Source organism: Lichenostomus cassidix, chromosome 3 (genome assembly GCF_008360975.1).
Source record: "Lichenostomus cassidix isolate B80296 chromosome 3, HeHo_3.0, whole genome shotgun sequence".
Lineage (NCBI taxonomy): Eukaryota > Metazoa > Chordata > Aves > Passeriformes > Meliphagidae > Lichenostomus > Lichenostomus cassidix.
In genome coordinates this window covers 93,074,643-93,098,581 of record NC_139483.1, presented here as the reverse complement: position 1 = coordinate 93,098,581, position 23,939 = coordinate 93,074,643, and the positions used below count along the sequence as shown (strand labels likewise).

The window sequence follows — 23,939 nt, the reverse complement described above, 5'->3', positions numbered from 1 at the left end:
AGGAAGAATATTTTTATGTGCAACCTATAAATGCATGTATTGGGTTTGCATGGCCAGGTTTTGGCAGTGCAGGGCCTACAGGGGTGATTTCTGTGAGAAGCTGCCAGAAACTTCCTCCATGTCTGGCAGAGCCAATGCCAGACAGCTCCAAGACAGACATGCCCCTGACCAAGGCTGGGCCAATTAGAAGTGGTGGTAATGCCTCTGTGATAACGTAGTTAAGAAAAAGAAAAATTGCATAGTTGTAACTGGGGCTAGAGTAGAGCAGAGTAAGAGTGAGAGGAACAGTTCTGCAGACACCAAGGTCAGTGCAGAAGGAGGGGCAGGAGGTGAGATTCCCCTGCAGCTGAGATTCCCCTGCAGCCCATGGTGAAGCCCATGGTGCAGCCCATGGTGAGGCAGCTGTGCTCCTGCAGCCCATGGAGAACCATAGGAATGCAGAGATCCACCTGCAGCTCGTGGAGGATCCCATGCCAGGATGCCTGAGAGGAGGCTGTGACCCTGTGGGAGGCCCCTGCTGGAACAGGCTGTGCCTGAAGAACTGCACCCTGTGGAAGAGTGACCCAGAGTGACCCCCATGTAGCAGTTGGTGGAGAGCTGTTACCTGTGGGATGGACTCATGTTGGAAAAGTTCATGGAGAACTGTCTCCAGTGGGGGTGATCAGTGGGGTCCAGTGGAGGAACCCCAGGCTGGAGCACGGAATGACCCCTCTCCCTGAGCAGTGGCAGCAACAACCTGTGATGAACTGATCATAACCCCCATTCCCATCTCCCTGCACCACTGGAGGAGGAGGTAGAGTTCAGAAAGAGGGAGGAGTGGGGAGAAGGAGTTAAGGTCTTACTTTACTTATCATCCCGCTATGAATTTTTTAGTAATAAATTAATTTAATATCTTGAGTCTGTTTTGCCCATGATGGTATTTGATGAGTGATCTCTCCCAGTTCTTATCTCAACTCATCGACCCTTCGTTGTATTTTCTCTCCCCTGTCCAGTTGTGGAGGGGAGCAAGAAAGAGGCTTTGGTGGATGTCTGGCATCCAGCTGGGGTCAACCCACTACAATCAACCACAGGTACTTTAATACTAGCATTTATAATTTCCATTCTATCCTCCATTTGAACTGATGCTGGATGATTTTTGCCTTTTTTTCTTTCATATATGTTTGTAGCCTTCCCTGTACTTTTCCCTACCCTTTTCCCCAGCTAGGAAGACCAAACACATTCCAGAGCTCCAAGCCCTGGGGGGCACAAGGCCCCTATTGTATCTTGGTTCTGCCTGGGAACCAAGGTTGAGAACAAGGTCTTCAAGACACATTTTCATAAACAAGTACAACTAGTACCAAGGGTGGAGGGCTCCAGACTAGGGGCTTGACCTGGGGGGGAATTGTATCACTTGTCCTCCTAACTGGTGCTTTTTATCAATTACACTGATGTCCTAAAACCTGAAAAACTGTATTCACTCCTCTGGGGGTGGGCTTTTGTGGATATTCTTCTGTAACTGCCCCTGGAGCTCCAATAAAAATCTATTTTTATGTTACCTCCTATACTAAAATTATCTCAAGGTTCATTTCTAAGCTGAAAAAGGCAACAGAACCACAAAATGTAAAACCAAACACAACCCTGAGAAATAAAGGAGCTTAAGTTCTGGAAACCAACGCTTCAGAGCCTTCAGCATCCAACTCTTCAGAAGAAAATGACAGAAGTACAAAATCCCATCCTGGAATGTGGCTGTATTTAGCAGGGGAGAAGTATACATTTTTATTTGGTTTCAGTGATCACTAAATGCTGAAATTCCATGTCTCAATGGATAATGCATGCCTGCAGAAAAACCTGGCTGTTAAGGGAATGAACTACAGGATTCACTAAGCTGCTCATCTACAGTAAATGTGGATGGAACTCTGTTCTTCACTGTGCTTTCATTCCACTGACCAGATCACAGCCTACTACGTAACGTGGGTTTATAATATTTAAAATATTGTAAAGCTTTCTTTTTCTAGTATGATACCTGAAATCAGGCTAAACAAAAACTTTCTAGAAAATTTCCTTGTAAAAGAAAAATAGCAACTTATTTAATGATTTCATAAATTAATCCCTTAGAAGTTTTCTAGATTTAGCAGAAATCAACATGCTCTGACAGAAAATACACCTATACTATAGCACAGACTTTTAAATTTAGTCTTAACTTTACTACCTAAAATATAACAAGCCATGGGGGAGGAAAGGGAGAAATAGGAGTCAGTTCTGTATTTTTTCATTTAAAATTAAATTTTTCATGAGAGGTATTTTGGATGTGTGAGCTCTTAGTCATCTGTATGATACATGATTTGTGCCTTAATCCTGTGTTCACTGTTTCTCTTTAAACCCAAATAATGGTTCTGTGCAACTGACCTTCCCAAGGGCAATCCCTGTTCTGTATTTTGGGCTTCTGCAAATTTGTATAAAACACCATAGTGATCTCCTTCCCCTCTTCCAGAAAAAAACATACTGATTATAAAAATAAACCAATCAACTTATTCCTCCTACTAGAGATCGTTAATTATTTAGTCAATAGATCACTATTGTCAATAGATCACAAAAGCTGAAAATCTGTCTCAAGGCTTAAACTTTTAAAATCTGAACTGAATTTAACACAAAGAGCTTTGACTTAGTATCACTTTACAGGAAGATTCCTAAGGCTAGTGAAGGTAAACAACCATATCCTCTTATTTCCTTTGTTACCCTGGCAGCTCAAAGATAAAGATTTAAAACCTTTCAATCTTAGCTTTAATACACAGGAAACTATAGGCTGAATTCCTACACAGCCATGAATGTGAAAGCAGCACAAACCACCATGTTCTCAAAATCTTTTGAGTTATTTTACTTTCACTGGAATATTTGCAATGGTCATTCTGGCAGGGAATAACATAAGATTATGCCTAAATACTTCCACCTTTGAGGTTAGTGCATCAAACCATATTTAGAATGTTTTGTCCCTAATTGCCCATCACTTTCCCCCATTTACTTTGAAATGGAAAATAATTTTTCTAGAGTCAGTACTTAATCGGATCTGAAATAGCGTATTACTTTGTGCCTGAGAAGTGAAGCAGCTATTACCTTGCAAATTCCTAGACTGTTTTTCAGAAGTCAAAACTGATGGTAATGCAATAATGCACAAAGATTCTGATTTCTGTATTTAAGTATTCCCTCTACCACCTGCCTTTTGTAAGCAGACTCCAAAGTTTTATGTCTGATTGAAATTTTAGCACAAAGCAGTAACCTCACTAACACAAACACATCTATTCTACAGCAAAAGTTCCAAGAAACTTAATCCCCACTGTGAAGCAATGCACACAGAGTGACACCAGGATTCCAACCTCCCAAAGAATAACAGGATCTTCTATTGAAATCCATCTCTCTCCCAGAAGGTTGAGCAGATGACAAGTACAGAAACTACAAGTTCAGAAGGCAGAAAGAGACAAAAACAAGGCTAAAGTAAGAAACCAAATTTTATAGATCCAGTTTTATAGATAATATGGTAATGCTAGTTCATACCAATGCTGATAATATTCAAGACAAGAAAATCATCATGGTATCACTTACATTACTGATCTCAGCACATTTACGTGTCTAAGGCAGACAGAAAAGGTGATGTTCAGACAAGCAGGCATAGACTTTTACAAAGCATTCAAATTTTGTCCAAGAGCAGAACTCTACTTACTGGCCTTCTGCTAACTTAGTATTGCATTACAGATGGACTGTTTTTACATTGAACTGTACTCTCAAAGAACACTTTTGACAGGCTGTACATTGTCCTGAGTAAACCTGGGTATACTATCTGACCATCATATAGGATCTGGGATAACAGCAAATTTCTTATCTTTTATATTGCATGGACTTGAGTGTTTTACTACTGTGAGATACAAAATGTGATTTCACATTTCAGTTTTTAGGCTGGTATGTCTTCTCCTCAAAGTAAATGTTATGTTACATGTGCTTGTGTCAGTGTGCTAGGAACTGACCAGAAGACCAAAGGAAGACTTACTTAGTTCTATCAGACAGCAGATCTTTTAGTCTAGCAGGCTCTATTTGAAACAGCTTCCATCCAAAGGCTGCCTAATGATACTGGGATGACACACCTAGGTTACACATCAATGATTATCTCACAGACTACCATTGAAAGTTGATTGAAATTAACTCACTGAGGACACAATGACAAGACCTCAGTTCAGTTAGCACAGCATATAAAAAAGCAAGGTGTTACTTTTGCAGTGCTTGTGAGAAAGCACTGGAAGAGTTTACAGATAAATTTATCCTGAATTATATGCTTTATTACTACATTGATGTGTGACAAAATGGCTGATCATGTAATCCAATTAAAACTGTTCTATATTTTTTCATTGGATTTCAGAACAGCTAAAATACAAAAATTAAACTGAATAAGTATTGAATGTGGAGGCATAATTTTACAATTTAAATACATCAACCAAGGAAATTTTACATATTTTAGGAGAAGCTAATTACTTTCTTTTAGAAATTATATGATGAAACATTAATGAGACTTCTCCAAAAATGCTTTACAGCATCTAAGACACTGCTCATAAACAGTTTCAAAGTCCTTTTCGTTTCCCTAGAAAAGAAGAGAGGAAAAAGATGGTAAGAATAACAATACTGGTTAAAGAGAAAATAATAATAATTGCAGACTTGTCTCTCCACTGTCAGTAATATCAAACAACAGACATTAGGAAAAAAAACCAGTGCAAATACTTGGTGATAGCTTTTGCATATTTCTCTCTAATTTGAACTCGGGAATTTCCACAAACACTGTGACTTTATATTCACCGGTCCTGTATGACTTTCCTTCACTTATTTCTTCCAATCTCTTTTGAGCCTTTTAAGTATTTTCCTTTTTTATGTTCACACTCACCTGTCATATTGAGTTTCACAGTTTAATGAAGCACTGTGTGGAAAAGAAAATAAACCCAAAACAAACCTCTTTTTGTTTTGAACCTGCTTTCCACTAATACCATTCGATATTCTCTACTTCCTGGGTAATGAATAGCAATTCCTTATTCAGCTTTTCCCATTATATCAACATTTTATAGAACTCTACTGCATCTTCACCCACTTCTGTTTCATAAACTGAAGAATTTTAGTCTAATTGTTTGCTCTTGCCTGGTACTATCGAACTTTTTTGACCACCTGAGTCACGTCTTGGTCTCTATCTTTCCTGATCACAACCTCTTTGCAAGGAGGCTGATCAAACAAGGCATCACCCAATACTGAAAATAGAGTACTTAAATTTAATAATTTATTTAAATTATTAAATAATAATTACATTAAATTTAAATAATTGTTATAAGCATAATAATGTTCTCCTTTCCTGTCCCAGTAATTTATAGTTTTCTTAAGTCATTAAAAAAAAATTTACACTTTGCTTTGTATAAAGTGATGATATATCAAATTACGTATCACATGCCAACTGTGGGATCTGGAAAGATTATATACTACACACACACAATTTTTAATCAAGCCACCCAAAGAATTTCTTACACATACATAGTACGGATCTTCAATGATAAGCTGTTTCTGTGGATCATAAGTTCCAAGTAGCTCAATTTTGGCCTTGCAGTCTTTAACTTGGTTGCTTTTCCTGTTCAAATCTCTGTAAAAGAGAAAATAAAAATTCCCCTGAATTTCCCCTCGGAATTTTGGCACCAACACAAGATGCTCATGACCATTTCTAGACAACACAGGAAAATAACGTGTCTGGACTCAGTCAATCCTGTGGACTCTATGCTGCTGCTTATTTTTGTTTTTCTTGCTATTTGGGGTCTTGTTTAACAGAGTTTGGAGGACAATGCAGAGCATAAACAAGCATTCAGACACTTAACCTATAGATTAAAAAAACTCTGTAACACTAAGTTCATAAAGTTCTTCCTCAAATCAATCATTAGTATTTTAATACCCACCCTTAGCTTCTATTGAACAAAAAATAATGGAAATTATCCAGGTATTTCCTGAGAAGTACATGTAAGATGCTCCCATGTGCTCAAAGCCAGTGTTTTAGATTGGTATGTTACAAGTTCTCTCAATATTACCTCTTTCTAATGTGAAATCCTACCACATTCAGTTAACAGAGAATGGTAAATCAGTGAGCTACACCTGTTTTTCTTTTGATATACTGCAACATTTCCTCAGTTGTCACATTCTCTTCCTTCTACATTGCCTCTCATTGGCAAAACATTCTGGTTTTGAGATGGCATTTTCCCTATCTGCTTAAAAATGGTCATCTATTATCCCAAAGGCATTTAAAATGCACCTCACATCATCTTCAGATTAAAGTCAGCTCAGTACTATAATTTTCACAATGAACTCCCAGAACATACTAAATTATTTTAATATTACACATCTCCATACCAGATCATCGTTTTACTTACTCACCATTAGAAAAGGCAAAGAAACCCCCTGTGAACACTTAGTCATAACCATATCAGTTTTGAGAAATTAAATTCTATTTATTAATTCTGATTAAGAAATTAATTTCAGATAGTTCAGAATTAGCAGTGAGACCACAATACTGGTTTTGATTGAAGAAAAATCAGAGCTCCTTTATCAAGTTATTGCTTGAATTTACAGATTTTTCAATAAATTCTCTAGACTTTTATTATTAAACAAATGTCAGACCATCTTCTTAAAGGCTTTTGGCATACCACTTAGTGAACAGGTGAAGGCCAGATAGCTCTGCTACTTAAGAAAGGACATGTCCCAAATCTTCCTTTTCTGATATTACAGGCATTCCATCAACACCTGGAATCCTAGTGCCACTAATAGGCATTGCTATGCAAAATGGTTGAACTCAGTGCAATTTAAAGGTGAAACTTAAGCATAGCAGTAGCAATATCCCTGTTGCAGTTCCTAGCAGTTTCTTCTGCTCTACAGCTCATAACATATAAATTGTTAATTCAAATTTCTGTTTAAGAATTCAAGTGAAAATAGAAGTAAGCCTTGTCACGTCATTGCCTGAGATGCTGCAATCAAGTCAAGTGTTATATACACCTCATTCATGAAGACTGTGGAAGAGAGCTTATTCAAGATGTTCTAGAAAATTCAGCAAAATCATACTTATTTCAGTTAAGTACTGCTGCTTCTAGAAGTCTTTATGTGCTACTAATAGGGTCTTTATTTGCGTTTTGTTGTTGTGGTTTGGGCCTTTTTAAACTAACTTTACAACAGCCCTTACAAACACTTTGACACATTTGGAGTTTATTAAAATTCAGCTCCTTAATCCTCAATATATATGTAACTAAGTAAAAATTTTGCTAGTGATATCTACATTTTTACACTAGGCAGCTACTTCACCATATCTTTCTAAAGTACACTTAACTAGAGCATAGCTAACAATAAAACAAGACTTCTCCAAGCTAACAACCTTGCTTATTTCAGAGCTCCCTCTATTTCTATTAAAAAAAAGTTAAAAAATCCACACCATATTTAATCCCTTAAAAGTTCCCACGGTTTGTCTTTTAGCTGGCATGCAATTAGAAAAACAGATCACTTCAATCAAGATAGTAAGTACATCCTCATTCTTAATTACACAGGCATCAGCTGTATACTGCACAAAGTAACTAAATTTCCATGTCTTTAATCCTTGAGAGGCATGTATCACAGAAATAAACCATTGAGTTCTGGCTCATTAAACTTATTAGAAGTGAAGAATCCATCCATTAGCTCATCATTCACATACATGTAAAAAGAAAAACAAAAAAAACCACAAAAACCCCCAACACAAGCTAAGCAGTAAAATGTGACATCTGTCTTCAAAGTGACTTATGAGACATCACTACAAGCAATCCATATGAATTTGTTCCATTTCTTTATACATTACCTTAGATTGCTCTCATCCATACAAAGTATATGATCAAAGGTCTGGAAATCCTCTTTAGTAATCTAGAAGTAAAAATAGGTGCTTTAGTCTAAAAACTGCATTTGATTAATAAAAAAGGGGGAAAATTTTCAAATTCTGTAGCTCTGATTTATTAAAAAAGACACAGGTGGAAGAATAAAACGGCACCTTCATCAAATTTTACAATAACTTGTGACATTTAGAATATACTCTATCATGATTATTTACCCATTTCTGCAGGTATTCTACAAAAAAAAAGTCAGCTATTTACATTTTTTTTTTTTAATTCATGCATCAACTTAAAACATCATTACAAGCAACATTTCTAGTACTTTTCAACTACTAAAACTACAGTAATTTCGAATCATGGAAATATACAATAAAAATGGTTAAAAATAAAACAGAAAAATTACTTTCTTGATAGGACAACAAAAATGTAGGTAACCTGGAATCAGTTCCAATACTTCTGATCTAGAAATTTGCCACTGCACAGAAAAAGATACCAAGTGAAACTAAAAGCTGAAGTACGATGGTATGAGTTACAATCTCTTAAAAACAAATGCATCCACAATATTTTAGACCATGTAAATTCACAGAATTTGTAGTACGATGTGAAAAAATCTGGGATCTATTGTACATCTTCCTACCATCCTATGATGTGTTCTTTTTCTTTCCTGTTATTTACTGACACCGAAACATGCATATCAATTAAATTCAGAGATCTGAGTTCACAGTCATGTAGGCAAATATAGCAGATCAACCACTGACTTAAATACTAATGTCATCTGTGCTGTTATAAGGATGACTGCAGATATTTGCCAGTGTCATTTTATTTCAGTTTACATTAAAGCACTAGCTCAGGGTAAAATCCTCCTAGACTATGCCACAATGCTGGTATAAGATTCTGAACCAGGTGTCCATAATGAGGATGAAGAAATGGAATAAAATCTCTAATATTAGAGTTCATATTAAGACTGCATTTCATGCATAGTCCTATATGAAGCATCATAACCAAGAAACTTGGAAAGTTTGTTCAGAGCAGATTCTCTGGCAGGCATCTCTTCAAAGGAAGGTCTAGAGAAGTTCAATAAGCAAGTGGACAGACAGAAAGGCAAACCACATTATCCTGTAAGTGTTTTGACTTGTAAAACTTATTTCTGTATTAAAAAAAAAGTTTAGATGGCAAAACAGCCACTATTTTTTTGTGCATATATCAACTAGACACTGCCTATTATGGAAGCTTAATCAGTAAGAAAAGACAGAAATTATCATCAAAATAAAGCCATAAATAAAAAATTACACACAAAGAGAATTGAAGGGGTGAGGTGTGTCATGAGTGCATGTGAAAAGGAAGGGTTAAGGGTGAAAACTAACGCAGACTTGTTTATTTTCACTGTAAAAATATTTGCTGTATTCATGCAGTGCCTTTGACCTATGAAAATATTTTTGCAGTGGAAATAGCTCTGTTTTCCTGGCAAATCTAATCAGAACCTCTACAAGCTGCTTCTGATTGCTCTATATGACTAAACACTGGCCCCTGTGAAAATATGAGGGCACAGATCTCTTTGTTGTACAGACAAATGTAAGAATAAACTAGGAACACTTGACAATGTGAGAGTTATTGCCCTATGTGAAGCACTAACACAGTTGCAAATGTTTTTAGTTGCAGCCCTGAAACCAAGGTTTCCATTTGGCTTGTGTTCTTAAACCTTAACACGAACATGGTGTCAGCTAAAAAAAGCTTTAATTGACCAAACTCTTGTGAACTCATGGTACTCCTCAAAACTATGAAAACTAGTACTTTGGGGGATGAAATTGAGGACAGAAAAATTTACATACATTTCGAGAAGAGCAGTGAAAAGTTCAAGTAGTCAACTTTGGATGAAACTACACAGACCACAATAACTTTACATTAAAAAAATGCATATAACCATTATTATTTTATTAGTGAAACATTTCCCTTTATTTACAGAAGGGAAATCTCATTTTCTCTACCTAAAACCCAAAGAGAGGCAGTAATCCTCAAATTTATCCAGTTGTGAAACAGTGTTTAATACAACCTTCTGCTAATCTCAATTTCATATTTAAGGCAAATGCATGGTATGAGTCATACCAAAATCAATTTTGGCCTCAGCATGAATAAAAGTGAAACTGATTAAAATCTCTCTGGTTTGTGCATGAAGAGTAAGAGCTTAGAGAATTTCAGTGCATACATAAACATAAAGCAACCCACCATCAACTGTTAACAACTCTTTATTTTATATATAAATATATACATTTATTTTTATACTTCACTTTTAACTTAAAAGATCACTGTATATGATGGTAGGACACAATCAATTTAATATTCTCTTTACATAAACCATTCTTGTAGTTTTGAATTTAAAAAATGCTTAAATCCATGATTATCATAATTATGCAAAAATTACATGAAAGAAGGTGCCTTTCACTGGGTAGGTAATAGTTTTCCACAGGACTGAAGAGGATAATTGTACAAGGTACTTATCTTATGACAGTATTTCAAAGGCAACAGAAGATAAATCCCTGCTCTCCATTTCTGTAGCTTCTGTATTAAATCTTCCTTAATCTGCTCTGAAACAAGTGTCACACAAATTTCTCTCCTTGAGGTTGTTTCTAATAGAGAAACAAATACACTTCCACTTGTACTAACCTGACCACTCTGAAAAGTCCTATTCCACTCTTTTTTCAGAAGTACTACAAAACCATATCAGGTCTGCAGTTCAGAGAATCAGCAGAGACCATCTGACAGAAGTTTGGGGAAAAAAAAATTGGAGTTACATAGTTTTGACATCAGTGCAAAATGAACAGTTACCTGTAGTTCAGGGATTTGAAGATTTTCTTTACAAAATGAACTGTTAACTTTGTTGAACTATGAACAACTATTTTGTTGAAATGAACTGTGGGATGATTTAGACAAATTTTCATCCTGGTAGTCTTTCCTTTAAGTGTCTCATTCTTTTAATTTTCTCTCCCTGTACATGTAATATTTTAGGGCCTTCTGACTAAAAAATCTCTTCATTTGCCAGAATGTATAAGCAAATGTCTTCACTGAAGTGTTCTCATCCCTTCTCTGCCAAAGGAGGATACAAAAATTTGCTTCAAGACAGAGGATCAACTTGGTTTGGTCCTTTGCTTTAATTAAACTGCTCATAAGCCACTCTATGAATGCCCAAAACAGTTCTCAAGTTTCCAAGGTGTTTTCTAAGAAGACAAACATGTTACACTACTGTGATGACTGAAACACTGACTGAATAGTTTCAGTACCATCTAGCTTGTATACTGACAAATAACGATGTTTGTAAGCATTGATAAACAGTAAATCAAGAGGTTGTAACAGGAAAAGATTACAACAGACTTTTTTTAGTAATTATACTAATAGTAAAATATTGAAAAATCTGAAATGGTGCTGTGCTTAATTCCGTTTATCGTACAAAGAGAGATTAACATCAGGAGAGGTCAGTAGAGGGCAACTGACTAATTGAGAAAATTTATTTTTGAAAGTCAAAAAAATAAGCATGTAGTCTTTGAAAAGTCAAGAAAGTAAATATTACCTCAGTGAGGTCTAGTAAAATTCTGAAGGGAACAGAAATGTAAGATAATAACAAGACTACTTGATCTTTTTGTCAATACAAAAGCTAGTGGCATAAACTTAGACTAAGTAAAGGTCAAGCCCTAAAGGAATATCTTATATCCAGAGAATAGTTAACTGAAGTAAATTATGTGCATTTATTTGAGTGTCTGAATGATTTAAATAAATGCAGACACATTTACTTCCAATCTCTTTGGAATGCAGTATGGAAATACATGTTCTTTTGTTAATGAAAACAGATATGAGTTCAGGTAAAAGTTTGAGGATTTCACTAAATGATAAACCTGCTTTTGACTTAAGGATGATTCAAGGATATGTTGTCCTCTTAAGTTACCACCAACTGTGCTACTGATCTTGGGTTTGAGTGCTTTCATTCTAATTTAGCACTCCATGTATTTTTAAAAGATCTTCACACAAGCACAGAAGCCTTTTGTGACGGATGAACAGGTATTCTACTTCTTTTTGGACATGCTGAATAAATATATAATTCCTTGCTGAAGGATGCATCACAGGTTACCAGACTAAGTACATTTTTAAAAAGTATTTTTAAAATGCTCAAAATACTAAACATTTGGAGGCAAGAACTTTCTATAATGCAGAAACCGGTTCAATGCTTGCTAGTTATACTTCCAATGAAACTTAACAAAAAACTGATTAAGCCTAACTAGAAGAGTTAGGCCACTTTGGAGTCCTTTAAAAAACTGCACGAAGTATCTATTACTTGATGCTTAACCATGCATCGGTCAAATGACTTCTGTGATTGCAATGGTTAGGGCATGAGTATGAATGAGAAAGAAAATATACTCTCTTCTACCTGTCGTGCTTTATGTGCTGTCTCAATGCCATGATTTCTTAGACAGCTTAAAGCCCTTGAATCTGGGAAGCGCCCCACGTTCCAGTCTGAAACAGCGGCACTGTCTGTCCTCCACTGTAACAACAAAACAAATATATACACAGGTTTAAAGAAAATTAAGGTACAGTACCTGCCTGGCAATATGACTCATGGGAATGCCATGCTTCTTCATGCAATTCTGTCCTCGATAGTCAGGAGGGCTTCCTATTTCATAGGCAGATGTCGCTGCACTGTCTATCCTCCACTACAGAAAAACAAATTTATATTTTTATGTTTTTTTCCTCACTACTTATATTTCTAACTGGCTAAGAGACAGTTATGTCTTGGAACTGAAATAAATAGCTTACCTTATGTTCAAGCTTTTCATCAGTTACAAGTTTTCTAAAAACTGCTTCAGCTATTGGAGAGCGACAGATGTTTCCTATGGAAACAGGAGATTAAAATGAATTTTCAGACTATTGAAAACAAAAAATCCATAATTGTGTGGAATTTACTACCCCAGACTAGAATAAAGCTTTTTATTTATGTAGATAGAACGAGGATTGCGTATGTGAAAACCCAGAGTTCTTCATCTGGGCTGGGGCAATCTCCAATATCAGTACAGACTGTGGCACTGAGAGGAGCCTGGTGGACTGGGGACACCAGTGGATGAAAAGCTGGATATGAGCCAGCAGTAAGCACCTGCAGCCCAGAAGGCCAATCATATCCTTGGCTGTATCAAAGGCAGCATGGCCAGCAGGTTGAGGGAGGGGATTCTGCCTCTCTACTCAGTTCTCATGAGACCCCACCTGGCTAGTGTACTGATTTCTAAGGCACCCAGCACAAGACATGGAACTGTTGGGGTGGGTCCAAAGGAGGGCCACAAAGATGATCAGAGGGCTAAGCATCTCTGAGTGAGAGCTGATGTTGTGCAGTCTGAAAAAGAGAAGGACTAGGGAGATCAAATCTTGCAACCTTTCTATATGTAGAGGGGACTGTAGTGACGGGACAAGGGATAATGGTTTTAAACAGAAATGAAGAAGACTTGTATTGGACATAAACCAGAATTATTTTTTTTTTTACAGTGAGGATGGTGAGACATTGGAACAGGTCACCCAGAGAAACTGTGGTGTTCCATCCCTGGAAGTGTTCGAGGCCAGGCAGGAGAGAGAGGGCTTTGAGCAACCTGGTGTAGTGGAAGGTGGTCCTACTTATGATAGGCAGGTGGTTGGAACTGGATGAGATGATCTAGCTGATGATCCAAATAATTCTATATTATCCAACTGTCTCTTGAAATGCAAACTATTGTAACATATAACCTATTAAATAGGAGGAATTATGTGTAAGCACATCACTCTCTTCTTCATAAATGGTATGTGATCATGGAAGACAAGACAAAACTACAGAATTTAAATGGCAGAATATAATTTTTATCTTCTAATCTTCCTACACACTGCCAAATTTCAACTAATACCACCTTCAAGTAATGCACGAAGAATCTTGAATATTTGCCTGAAGTATTTATATTACTACCTACCTGTGAGCAAAAACTTTTGGACAACTCCAAAACACAGCCATCACCATTGTGAAAATGTAGTGGAATGGCTGAACAACCTGCAGTAAAAATGCTCTTAATCGCTGAAGTCGCTACAGGTCAAACTGAGCCTTTACCAAGAGCTGCATCCAGAAATCAATTCCAACCCACCACCCCTCCCCCAAATGAATTAAATTACACAAGCTCTAAAACATCACAGGAAAAAACAATCCAGACTTTTTCATCCAAAATGAGGAGGATTACAAACAAAACCCAGCACACGGCAAAGTTGAAGTGCTGTCAATCAGCCAAGAAACAGTTAAGGTATTACACAAATACATCATCAGTTTTCCCCTCCAACTGCACTAGTCACTTGATCTGACCTTATTTTCAAAAAACCTATTTCAACAATGCATTACAGCCCCATTAAAAACTAAAAATAATGTATCTACAGCAAATTTGTTCTGAAACTGTAACTAAGTTAACAATCTATGGTAGACCTCTTAAAAACACATGCAGAATTCATATTCTTTGAGAAAGAATGAAGCATCTCAACAAAAAGAAAAACCCTTTATTATTACCCTTCAACTATTACTTTAACTCTTTCTTTTTCATCCTTCCAAAATTTTCGGTAATTAGATGGATATTTACAGTATTTGATACGTCACCCAGATGGCAGTTACTCATATGCACAAATCTTCACATTCCATCAAACAAAATGTGTAACTTTGCTCATCTCTGACTTTTGAGCAGGTAAGTATAAAATACCAGAAATGGCAAAACTCATCTCTGTACCCTTAAATAAATCACTCTCCTACCACTCATTAAATTCTTTCCATATCTCAAACAGTAAAAAGAAATAAATGCCCATGAACAAAGTTAAATTTCCACCAGCAGAAAGAAATTTTCACATTAAACAATCTCATTTTCATGCCTATATTTTCAAACAAAACACCAAGGTAGACACTTCATTACTAAATAGAGAGAAGCTGCTGTGACCTGGGCATTTAATAACTTGCTGTCACATTCAGGTCAACTATAAAAATCACAAAGAGGGAAGGAAGTGAAGGACTGAAGCAACGTAAATTGACTGTCAAAGATTTTGAGAACATCAAATCACTAAATGGCAAAAGGAACAGGTTAACCACTGAAAAACTGACCTTGCTGAAACAGAGAATTCTGACATCAGTAGATCTTCCAGGAGAAAACATACTAATTCCATTGTTTGAATTAGTTTATTTCATGACAGAAATTAAATTGGTCTTGGAAGAAATACAAAGCAGGAAAATTTTGGCGTTCCTTATGTGGTTAAGTGAGAAAACAGGTCAGTACTATTAATTATGAAAACGTTTAAAATATGGTAATAAAGTAAAAAATCTCACTTTTGAGTAAGCAAGTTAAGCATTAAACAATACAATTTCAAAACACACAGCACAAGACAGAAAATAACCTTCATATCAATGAACCCAATCCTTTCATATTGCAAGCCTATATAGCATCACTCCTTTTACAAACACACCAAGCTCCATTTTAAAAAGCATCACCTATCTTAAAAAGCTACTCCAGACACTAATTTCCTGTGGTAGCATAAGACCTTCCAGTTTCAACTTAGTATTTATTCCTGGAAGTCTGCGCTCATCAGATCTTGGTTAACATCAGTCTCTGTCCTTCCTTCAGCAGATACAGAACCCTTGCAAGCATAGCTGTGCCAAAGTAAACAAACCAAGCTCTCAGTCTCCTCATGAAATTAACTGACCTTATCTAATCACTCCAGTTAAGTCAGCTCCGCACTTTCTAATTTGAATTTACTTTTCTTAAGTACTGACAAATAAAATCACAGACTACACTACAGGAAAAATTTGTTCCAATTTGTTTTTTAGATTTAAAAAAAAAAGTCAGAAGTAAGTAGTTAGTTATTTTGAAAATAACCTCAGAATTTCTATACTCATATTTGACTCATTCACGGGGTATCAAATTTATTATTATAATCCCTTACTTTTCATTTGTCCATTTCCTCTTTCTGTTGCTTCAAATAGGTGATCTTTAAGTCTTTTCTGCTTCCATTACACCAGCTGTTGAGGCCATCCATTTCTTCCTGTACAAAATCTTTTCTCTGTACAAAATTTTTTCTCTGTATAAATGACCCCACACAACTGTGCATGAACAGTAACTTTCATTACTACACTCAACATTTCAGCAAAAAACAATGATTAATACTGCTGGTCCTAGTAAAACACTAGCTAGCTTCCAGAATTTCAAAATGGTGCTTTTGAAATAAATCCCTCAATGCTTTTTCCATTTGTTTAACCTTCTGCTTTATATGGATTGAACTTGTTTTAAATTTTCACTCTTCTATAGCTTGCTCACTTCTTAAAATAAATGCCATAAATATAATCTTTAATGATATAATATCAAATACTACAATGAACAGCACCATGATCATCCTTAATTAAACATATTAACTACCACTTCTAGCAGTAACTAGAAACTACAGTTGTATCATTTTTAAAACAAACACTTAACCCAGTTTGTGACTTAAAAATTAATGTGTTCTCTGATGACACATCCCAGATATTACCAGAGGTATTAACACTGTTAGGGAACTGCAATCATCATTCAGATCTATTCTTGGGAACTATGGACAGAATCACAGAACTGACTTAACAGAGGCTCTTTTCCCCACATATTCTGCAATATTATTTTCATCCTAATCAACTTTTACCTATGCTACTCCTTGCAACTGTTATCGTTCATCTCAAGATTGATATAATGCCCTATCTTATTCCACTGACATATGCAAACCTAATCCTTGTTTTCCAGTCACTTTTCTCACTAAATTCTATCCATTTCATATCCAGTTTTACATCCCACATTGGTCTTTCCAGGCTTTGCTGAGGTTCCTCACAGATGTAAGTATTTCCTAAGCTATGGATTGACAGACACATTTGGAGAGTGAAAGGGGAAATTTCACAAGAATCATAGGGCAATTACCTTCCTCCTTGGACTTGAACCATATTTTCCTTAAATGCTATCTACACCTTATCTTCACTACCTATCCTCTTCTGTTGTTCCTTTCTTCTTTGTTGTATTTCCAATTTATCTGATCATGGCTTTATTTAGAAGGTATCAGTGTTCAAGTTCTTACAATCTCCATCTTCTCCCTTCCTTTTTTTGCATTTCAAGTTCTTTAAGTTGCAGTGGCATTTTCAATCATAGAACACTAATGCCGCAGGTACCCAGTCGACCCACTGAAATTAATCCCACAGACATCTCTGAATACGATGATTCAAGGACAAGAGATTTCAATCACAGAATCTGTATTGCAACCATTTGTCAATAATTTTTAAACAGTCATGTTTTCTCACTCATTTTCTAAGCACAAGGCCTCCACTAACACTGATCTAAGCCAACACTTAATTTTTTGAGTTCTTACTCCAGTCTGCACTAATATTTGACCCATTCCCAGACAGAAATGGGAATTTCTGCTTCTACTCGCAGGAAAGACAACTTGCATCCATTTCATGCTCAGGTCCATTGGTCATCTCTTGAGTATGTTGATCCAAGTATCTATTCTCTTAATAGTTTTTGTATCTTAGTTGTTTCTTATTTGGCTCCCTAATGCTTTCAGACCTTCCCCAAATGCAAGCAAATGCTTTTCTCTTGTCCCTTTCTTTTTCCATCAGCTGTTAATAACAGAAGTTTTAGTAGCTTTCATCTTCTCACATGCAAAAACCTGATTTTAATTCTACTTATCTTTTCATGAATGATCACTTCATCTGAGTGACTGGAATAATGCCTTCCAGCACCATTTCCTTCATTCATCAGGTCCCTTCACAAGCAAGTGTTTAAAACTGACTGGTCACTTTTATTCCATTCTGTACTCAAATTCCTGTCAGAACTTCTTCACAAGTCCTAGTTCTTTCCATCTTGTCACACCCAACATTCAACTACTTTTGTAAGGAACCATTCAAGGCACTGATTTTAGTTCAGATTCCCTGGTCTTCACGTTCATGTGTATGTCTCACAGAAAAGTTTCCTTGCAGCAAGAATAATTATCCTGAGTTACTCAACTGCTGGTACATTATGCTTTTCTAATGAACCTAAAGGTTCATCAGGGAAACACAAGTTTTCAATACATAAGCACCTAGTCACAACAATCAGACCCTTAACATGTTTTAAGCACATATCTTGTTTTTCAATTCCAAGATTACTTTTATAACCATGCTTTCAACTCTCTAGTACTTCTGCATCATTTTGAAACACATATTAAATAAAACACTGTATTCTTACAGCTGTATTACCAATACTGAAGGGAAGAAAGGTAATTTTCCTTACATTTATCTAACATTCTCTTCTTTATTAAAAAGAAGACATTTTTTTGTCAACTTGCCAAGAATATTCATCACAGCATCTGTTTTTCATGACTTTGTCCATTTCTCACCCAACCTATTGCTTTCCCATTCTGCAGTTATATAAATAGCATTTTGTCCTATGAAACCTAGTATTTGGCTATATATAAAGACATATAATGGATTGTGACAACTGAACCAGAAACTCAAATCTCTCTGTAACTGTCAATGTCCTCATACCAACTAAGTTAGTTGCCATTTCAGAAAAGATTTTATGCAGTGTAGATCTCTGGTGATAATACTCACACTCAGTGATTCACAACAAGCATTAATCTTCTGAAGATTTAGCCAAAACCACTTTGCTCAACTCATCTTACACTCATGTTACAACTGTTCCCTCATCTGTGGAGGAGATCATGGTCTAAGATGCCCATTTGGCTTATGTTACAGTGGTGAAGACATCAGAGGGAAAGAGGTTGACTTATATAACGCAGCATCATATTAAGCGCATTTCTGGAGCTCAACTATTAATTACGTGAGCTAAGTAAGTGTAAAATGAGCAAACTGCGTTTTGATTCACCTCCACTTTTAATTATTTCTTTGCTTAAATTCTTTTCTGGTGCCTTTTCATATGCTGTAATTACATATGCTGCTGCGTATTTCAATTATTTCTCAGTGATGAGGAGCCCTTATCACTAACATAGTTAGGCACATTAACTAGATTGTATTTTGTTGTGTAATGAGTATCTGCTTATTTCATTACAAACAAAGAACACAGTCAATAGATGTTTCAGTAATAAGTTTCTTTCAAAACAATGTTGAAAGAAAATGTAATTTTTCATGAAGGATGAAAAATCCCTTTCTGGGATCCACTCTCACTAGATGTGGCAAACTTCACTATCAATGTACTGCATTACCAGCAAAGAACACTACAGTTAAATGCAGTTCTAGAAATCTGTTTAGTTCTCTTTTCAGCACTAATCTCAGCTATCACTCCTAATAACATTTAGGAGGAAAAAAGTATCACTCTTGAAGAATAAAAAAAAAAAAAATCAAGCAAATGTAAAAAAGGAAGAAGAAACAAGCTGCGTACAAAATTTAACTGAAAAGAGTGTATATCTCATCGGAAAAAAAAGAAGTGCTTATCGTATCAATTAGCTTTTCACACCACATACCATTAAGGTAATTCTTTTATAACCCAGTAACACAGAAGAGGAAATTTAAAAGCTATGTACAACATTTGATTAAAAAAATCCATCCCATTAACATTGGTACTGACTTGTCCAACCTTTCCTCAGGCTTAATAACTAATTAATAAAAACTACTTTATTATGTTACACTAATAGGGAGCTCCTGCATTAGAACCTTGTTATAGTGCACATCACTGTTGTGGACTTAGAAACCCACCTGTATGAATTGTTTCACAAAATCATAGCATAGTTTAAGTTGGAAAAGATCCTAAAGACCAAGTCCAACAGTCAACCCAGCACTGCCAAGTCCATCACTAACCCATGTCCTTAAGCATCATGTCTATTTGTCTATTAAATACCTATAGAGCCTCAACCATTTCCCTGGGCAGCCCCTTCCAATGCTTGACAACCCTTCTGCAATGAAGTTTTTCTTAACACCCAATTTAAAACTTCCCTGGTGCAACTTGAGAACTTGAGGCTGTTCCCTCTCATCTTGTCTCTTTTAACTTATTTCATGTATTATAAAGAGTGGTAAGGTTTCCCCGCAACCTCCCTTTCTCCAGGATAAAAAACCCCAACTCCCACAGTCACTCCTCATCACACTTGTGCTCCAGACACTTCACCAGCTCTGTTGCCCTCCTCTGGACACACTCCAGCACCTCCACGTTGTTCTGACTGAGGGGCTCAGAACTGGACACAGCACTTGAGATACAGTTTCACCAGTGCTGAGTACAGGGGGACAATCACTGCCCTGGTCCTGCTGGCCACACTATTGCTGATCCAGGCCAGGATGCCATTGGCCTTCTTGGCCACCTGGACACACCCTGGCTCATGTTCAGCTGCTGTGAACCAGCACCCCCAGGCCCTTTCCCACAGGGCTTTCCAGCCACTCTGCCCTCAGTCTGCAGTACTGTATGGGGTTGTCGTGATTCAAGGGCAGGACTCAGCACTTGGTCTTGTTGAATCTCATGCTGTTGGATTTGCTCCAGCCTGCCCAGATCCCTCTGCACAACCTTTCTACTCTCCAGCAGAGCAACACTCCCACCCAACTTGGCGTTGTCTGTGAACTGACTGTGGTAGTTCTCAATCTCCTCATCCAGATCATTGACAAAGACATTAAACAAGACTGATCCCAATACTGAGCCATGGGGAACCACTACTCATGACCAGCTACCAGCTGGATTTAACTCCATTCACCACTATTTTGGGCCCACACATCCAGTTTTTTACCCAGTGAAGAGTGCACCCATCCAAGCCCTAAGTAGCCAGTTTCTCCAGGAGACTGCTGTGGGAAATGTTGTTAAAGGCTATAGTGAACTCCAGGTAGACAACATGCACAGCCTCTCTCTCCTCCACTAGGTGGGTCACCTTGTCACAGAAGATCAGGTTGTTCAAGTAAGTCCTGCCCTTCCTAAACCCATCCTGGCTGGGCCTAATGCCCTTGTTGTTCTGTATGTGCCACATAATGGCACTCATGATGATCTGCTCCATGACCCTCCCTGGCACCAACATCAGGCTGACAGACCTGCAGTTCCCCAGATTGTTCTTTCAAACCTTCTTGTACATGACTGTCACATTTGCCAGCCTTCAGTCAACCAGGACCTCCCCAACTGACCAGGATCAATGGTAAATGATTGAAAGTGGCTCGGTGAGCACTCCCAGCAGCTCTCTCAGTGCAGGAAACATGGCTGGAAAGCAACCTGGCAGAAAAGGACCTGGAGGTGCTGGTTGACATGCCTAGGTGGCCAAGACGGCCAGGGACACCCTGGCTTGTTTCAGCAACACTGTGGCCAGCAGGACCACAGCAGTGATTGTCCCCCTGTACTTGGCACTGGTGAGGCTACACCTTGAATCTTACATTCAGTTCTGGGTACCTCACAACAAGAAAGACATTGAGAGGCTGGAGTGTGCACAGAGAAGGGCAACAGAGCTGGTGAAGGGTATGGAGCCCAAGTCCTGTGAGGAGCGGCTGAGAGAGCTGGGATTGTTCACCCTGGAGAAAAGAAGGCTCACAGAGAACCTTATCACTCTCTACAACTACCTGAAAGAAGACTGTAGACAGGTGGGAGTTGGTCTCTTTTCCCAGGCCACTCACAACAGAAGAGGAAATGGACTCAAGCTGCAGCAGGGGAGGTTCAGATTGGACATCAGGAGCAATTTTTTCACTGAAAGGGTGGTTAAGAATTGAAAGCAGGGTGAGAGAGTCCCTGTCCCTGAAGTGCTCAAGAACTAACTAGATGTGGCACTTACTGCTATGGTTCAGCCAATAGATTGATGTGTGGTCAAAGGTTGGACTTGATGACCTTGGAAGTCTTTTCCAACCTTAGTTGGAAGTGTGCCAATCTGTTCTCCAGCTCAGGGGGCTGGTACACAGAGACCAACTGGTCCTACTGTTCAAGACTGAGAAAAAGAAGGCATTAAATACCTCAGCCTTTTTCTCCTCCTTTATCACTGTCTCCTCCTGCATCCAATAAAGGATGGAGATTCTACTTAGCCCTCCTCTTGCTGCTGATGTATTTATAGAGTTTTTTTTCTTTTCAAGTGGCAGTAACCACTTCAAATTCTAGCTGGGTTTTGGATCTTCTAACTTTTCTCCCTGCATAACCTCATGACATCCTGTTGTCCTTCTGAGTTGCCTGCCTCTTCTTCCAAAGGTCACAATCTCTCCTTTCTTCCTTCATTTCCAGTCAGAGCACCCTGTTCATCCAGGCCAGGCTTCTTCCCCACAGGCTGACCCTTCAGCACATGAGGACGGTGATCACCACTGTCTTTAGAACATCATGTTTGGGAAGGAGGATTCATATTAATTAAGATGGTTTTACACAAAAACATTTGTAAAAACCACTAGCTTCCAAACACACAGCAACTGATAATCCCTTACTAAAGGATATTTTCCCTGGATTATTATTAGGGGTTGATTTTATTTTAAGGTAAACATCAGAACATATTTCACAAAACTAAACTCTCGTTTTACTATTCAATGAATCTGCAAATCTCATATTACAAAAAAAAAAAAAAAAAAAAAAGCAGATAGTGAAAAGCCCAAACATTAACTAATTGGTTTTGCAACACACCTGGCAGAATGCCAGGGATTCATAGCACATGGGTAAGATTCTGTGGGCTAGGAAGCAGGTAATGTTAACAGCTCTGCAGATAATGTTAACAGCTCTCCCGGATCAGAGCAGAGAGCCATCCAGCTTGTTATCCCCTGAAGAAAGCTGAAGTTTAGAGAAAGAATGTACAAAATGGGGCATGGTTCTGTAATCTATGTAGACAAGTTGGCTATTTATTGGTTGTGATTATCTTATTTACCAGTAATCGATTGTCCTAAGCTTCAGAAAACATTCAGGTGATTTCTGACCCCATTTACACTTCTGTTTTCTATGACTTTGCATGACAAGATTTACAACTTATACAGAATATCAGTGAAAGGACGTTTTCTATTTCTTCATTTTGGTAGCCTTTCAAAAAAGTCTTATTCTTTTCACTAATTTTCATAACAGATCAAGATTTCATTATTAGATCATGATGGATCAGGCTCTACCAAGTTCTCTTCCTTACTTAAAAGTCCTAACCTTCTTTCTCTCTTTTCACAGTGACTGTTACACTAACTTCAGTGATTCTTGTGGTTTTCTCTCCCTTTCCCACATCAGGTGCTCCCAACAGCAAACCTGCAGGCAGGCCCCCCGTTCCCATTGCACTCTTCCAGAAGCTAAGTGCTGCACAGCCCATCTCAGAAAGATGTCCACAGCGACCTCTCCGTGCTGCCCCCAAGCAGCAGCCTTAAATCAGAGCTGGCTTATGCATTTTAGGTGTTGCTCTTCCCCACACACAACCTTCATGTTTGTCAACATTCGATCTTATTTCCTTCACTATTTCCTATTGATTTCGTAGAAACACAGAACTATTAGGATTGTGAGGGACCGCTGGAGATTATCTAGTCCAATGCCCCTGTCAAGGCAGGGTCACCTGGAGCAGGTTACACAGGAACGCGTCCAGGTAGGTTTGGAATGTCTCTAGCCAGCGAGACTCCACGACCTCCCCGGCCAGCCTGTTCCTGTCATATGCCACCCTCAAAGCTAAACTCTTCCCCATTATTCCTATCGCAAAAAGGGCACGGGTGCATTCCGCTTTCTGCCTCCCTTCCTGGGTACTACTCCGGCCCTCCCCGAGAAGGGAAACCCACGGAGCCGCCCGAGGTCGAGACGCCTGCGGCACCGCGCCGGGCCTGCCGCACTTCCCCGCTCCCAGCCTCGCCTCACCGCGCTCGCACCCCATCCCGCCGGTGCCCCGGGCCGAGAGCGGCGGGCGCAGAGCGGGAGCAGCGGCGGGCGGAGCAGCGCAGCGGCGGCGGAGCAGCCCCGCCGTCCCTCGCCCGCTCACCCAGACACACGAACAGCACCGACTTCCCCTCGCCCGCCGCCATCTTCGCCGGGAGGACCTCGCAACTGTCGCACCGCCCACGCCTCGCTTTGCGGCACCGGCTGTTATAGGCGGCCAGGGCATTTGCCTGTTTTGAGGTTAAAAGGGAGCGCGGTCGGAACG

General features: G+C 38.3%; 1 protein-coding gene across 1 annotated transcript; it reads right to left on the bottom strand.

Moving 5' to 3' along the window:
- Positions 1-3,464: 3,464 nt before the first annotated feature.
- ACP1 (acid phosphatase 1) lies at positions 3,465-23,935 on the bottom strand. Its single transcript, XM_085056735.1, has 6 exons — positions 23,778-23,935; positions 12,690-12,763; positions 12,473-12,586; positions 7,862-7,923; positions 5,533-5,638; positions 3,465-4,603 (listed from the first exon to the last, which is right to left on the bottom strand). The coding sequence occupies exons 1-6, from the start codon at positions 23,818-23,820 to the stop codon at positions 4,526-4,528; spliced, it is 477 nt and encodes a 158-aa protein (XP_084912861.1). The 5' UTR covers positions 23,821-23,935; the 3' UTR covers positions 3,465-4,525.
- Positions 23,936-23,939: the final 4 nt, after the last annotated feature.

Bases quoted from the DNA above. Each gene is read 5' to 3' on its own strand.
- ACP1 (XM_085056735.1), bottom strand. From the start codon at position 23,820: ATGGCGGCGGGCGAGGGGAAGTCGGTGCTGTTCGTGTGTCTGG. The intron at 12,587-12,689 runs GTAAGCTATTTA...GTTTTTCTGTAG, and splicing joins ATGAAAAGCTTGAACATAAG to TGGAGGATAGACAGTGCAGC. The intron at 7,924-12,472 runs GTACTGTACCTT...TTTTACTTCTAG, and splicing joins TGAGTCATATTGCCAGGCAG to ATTACTAAAGAGGATTTCCA.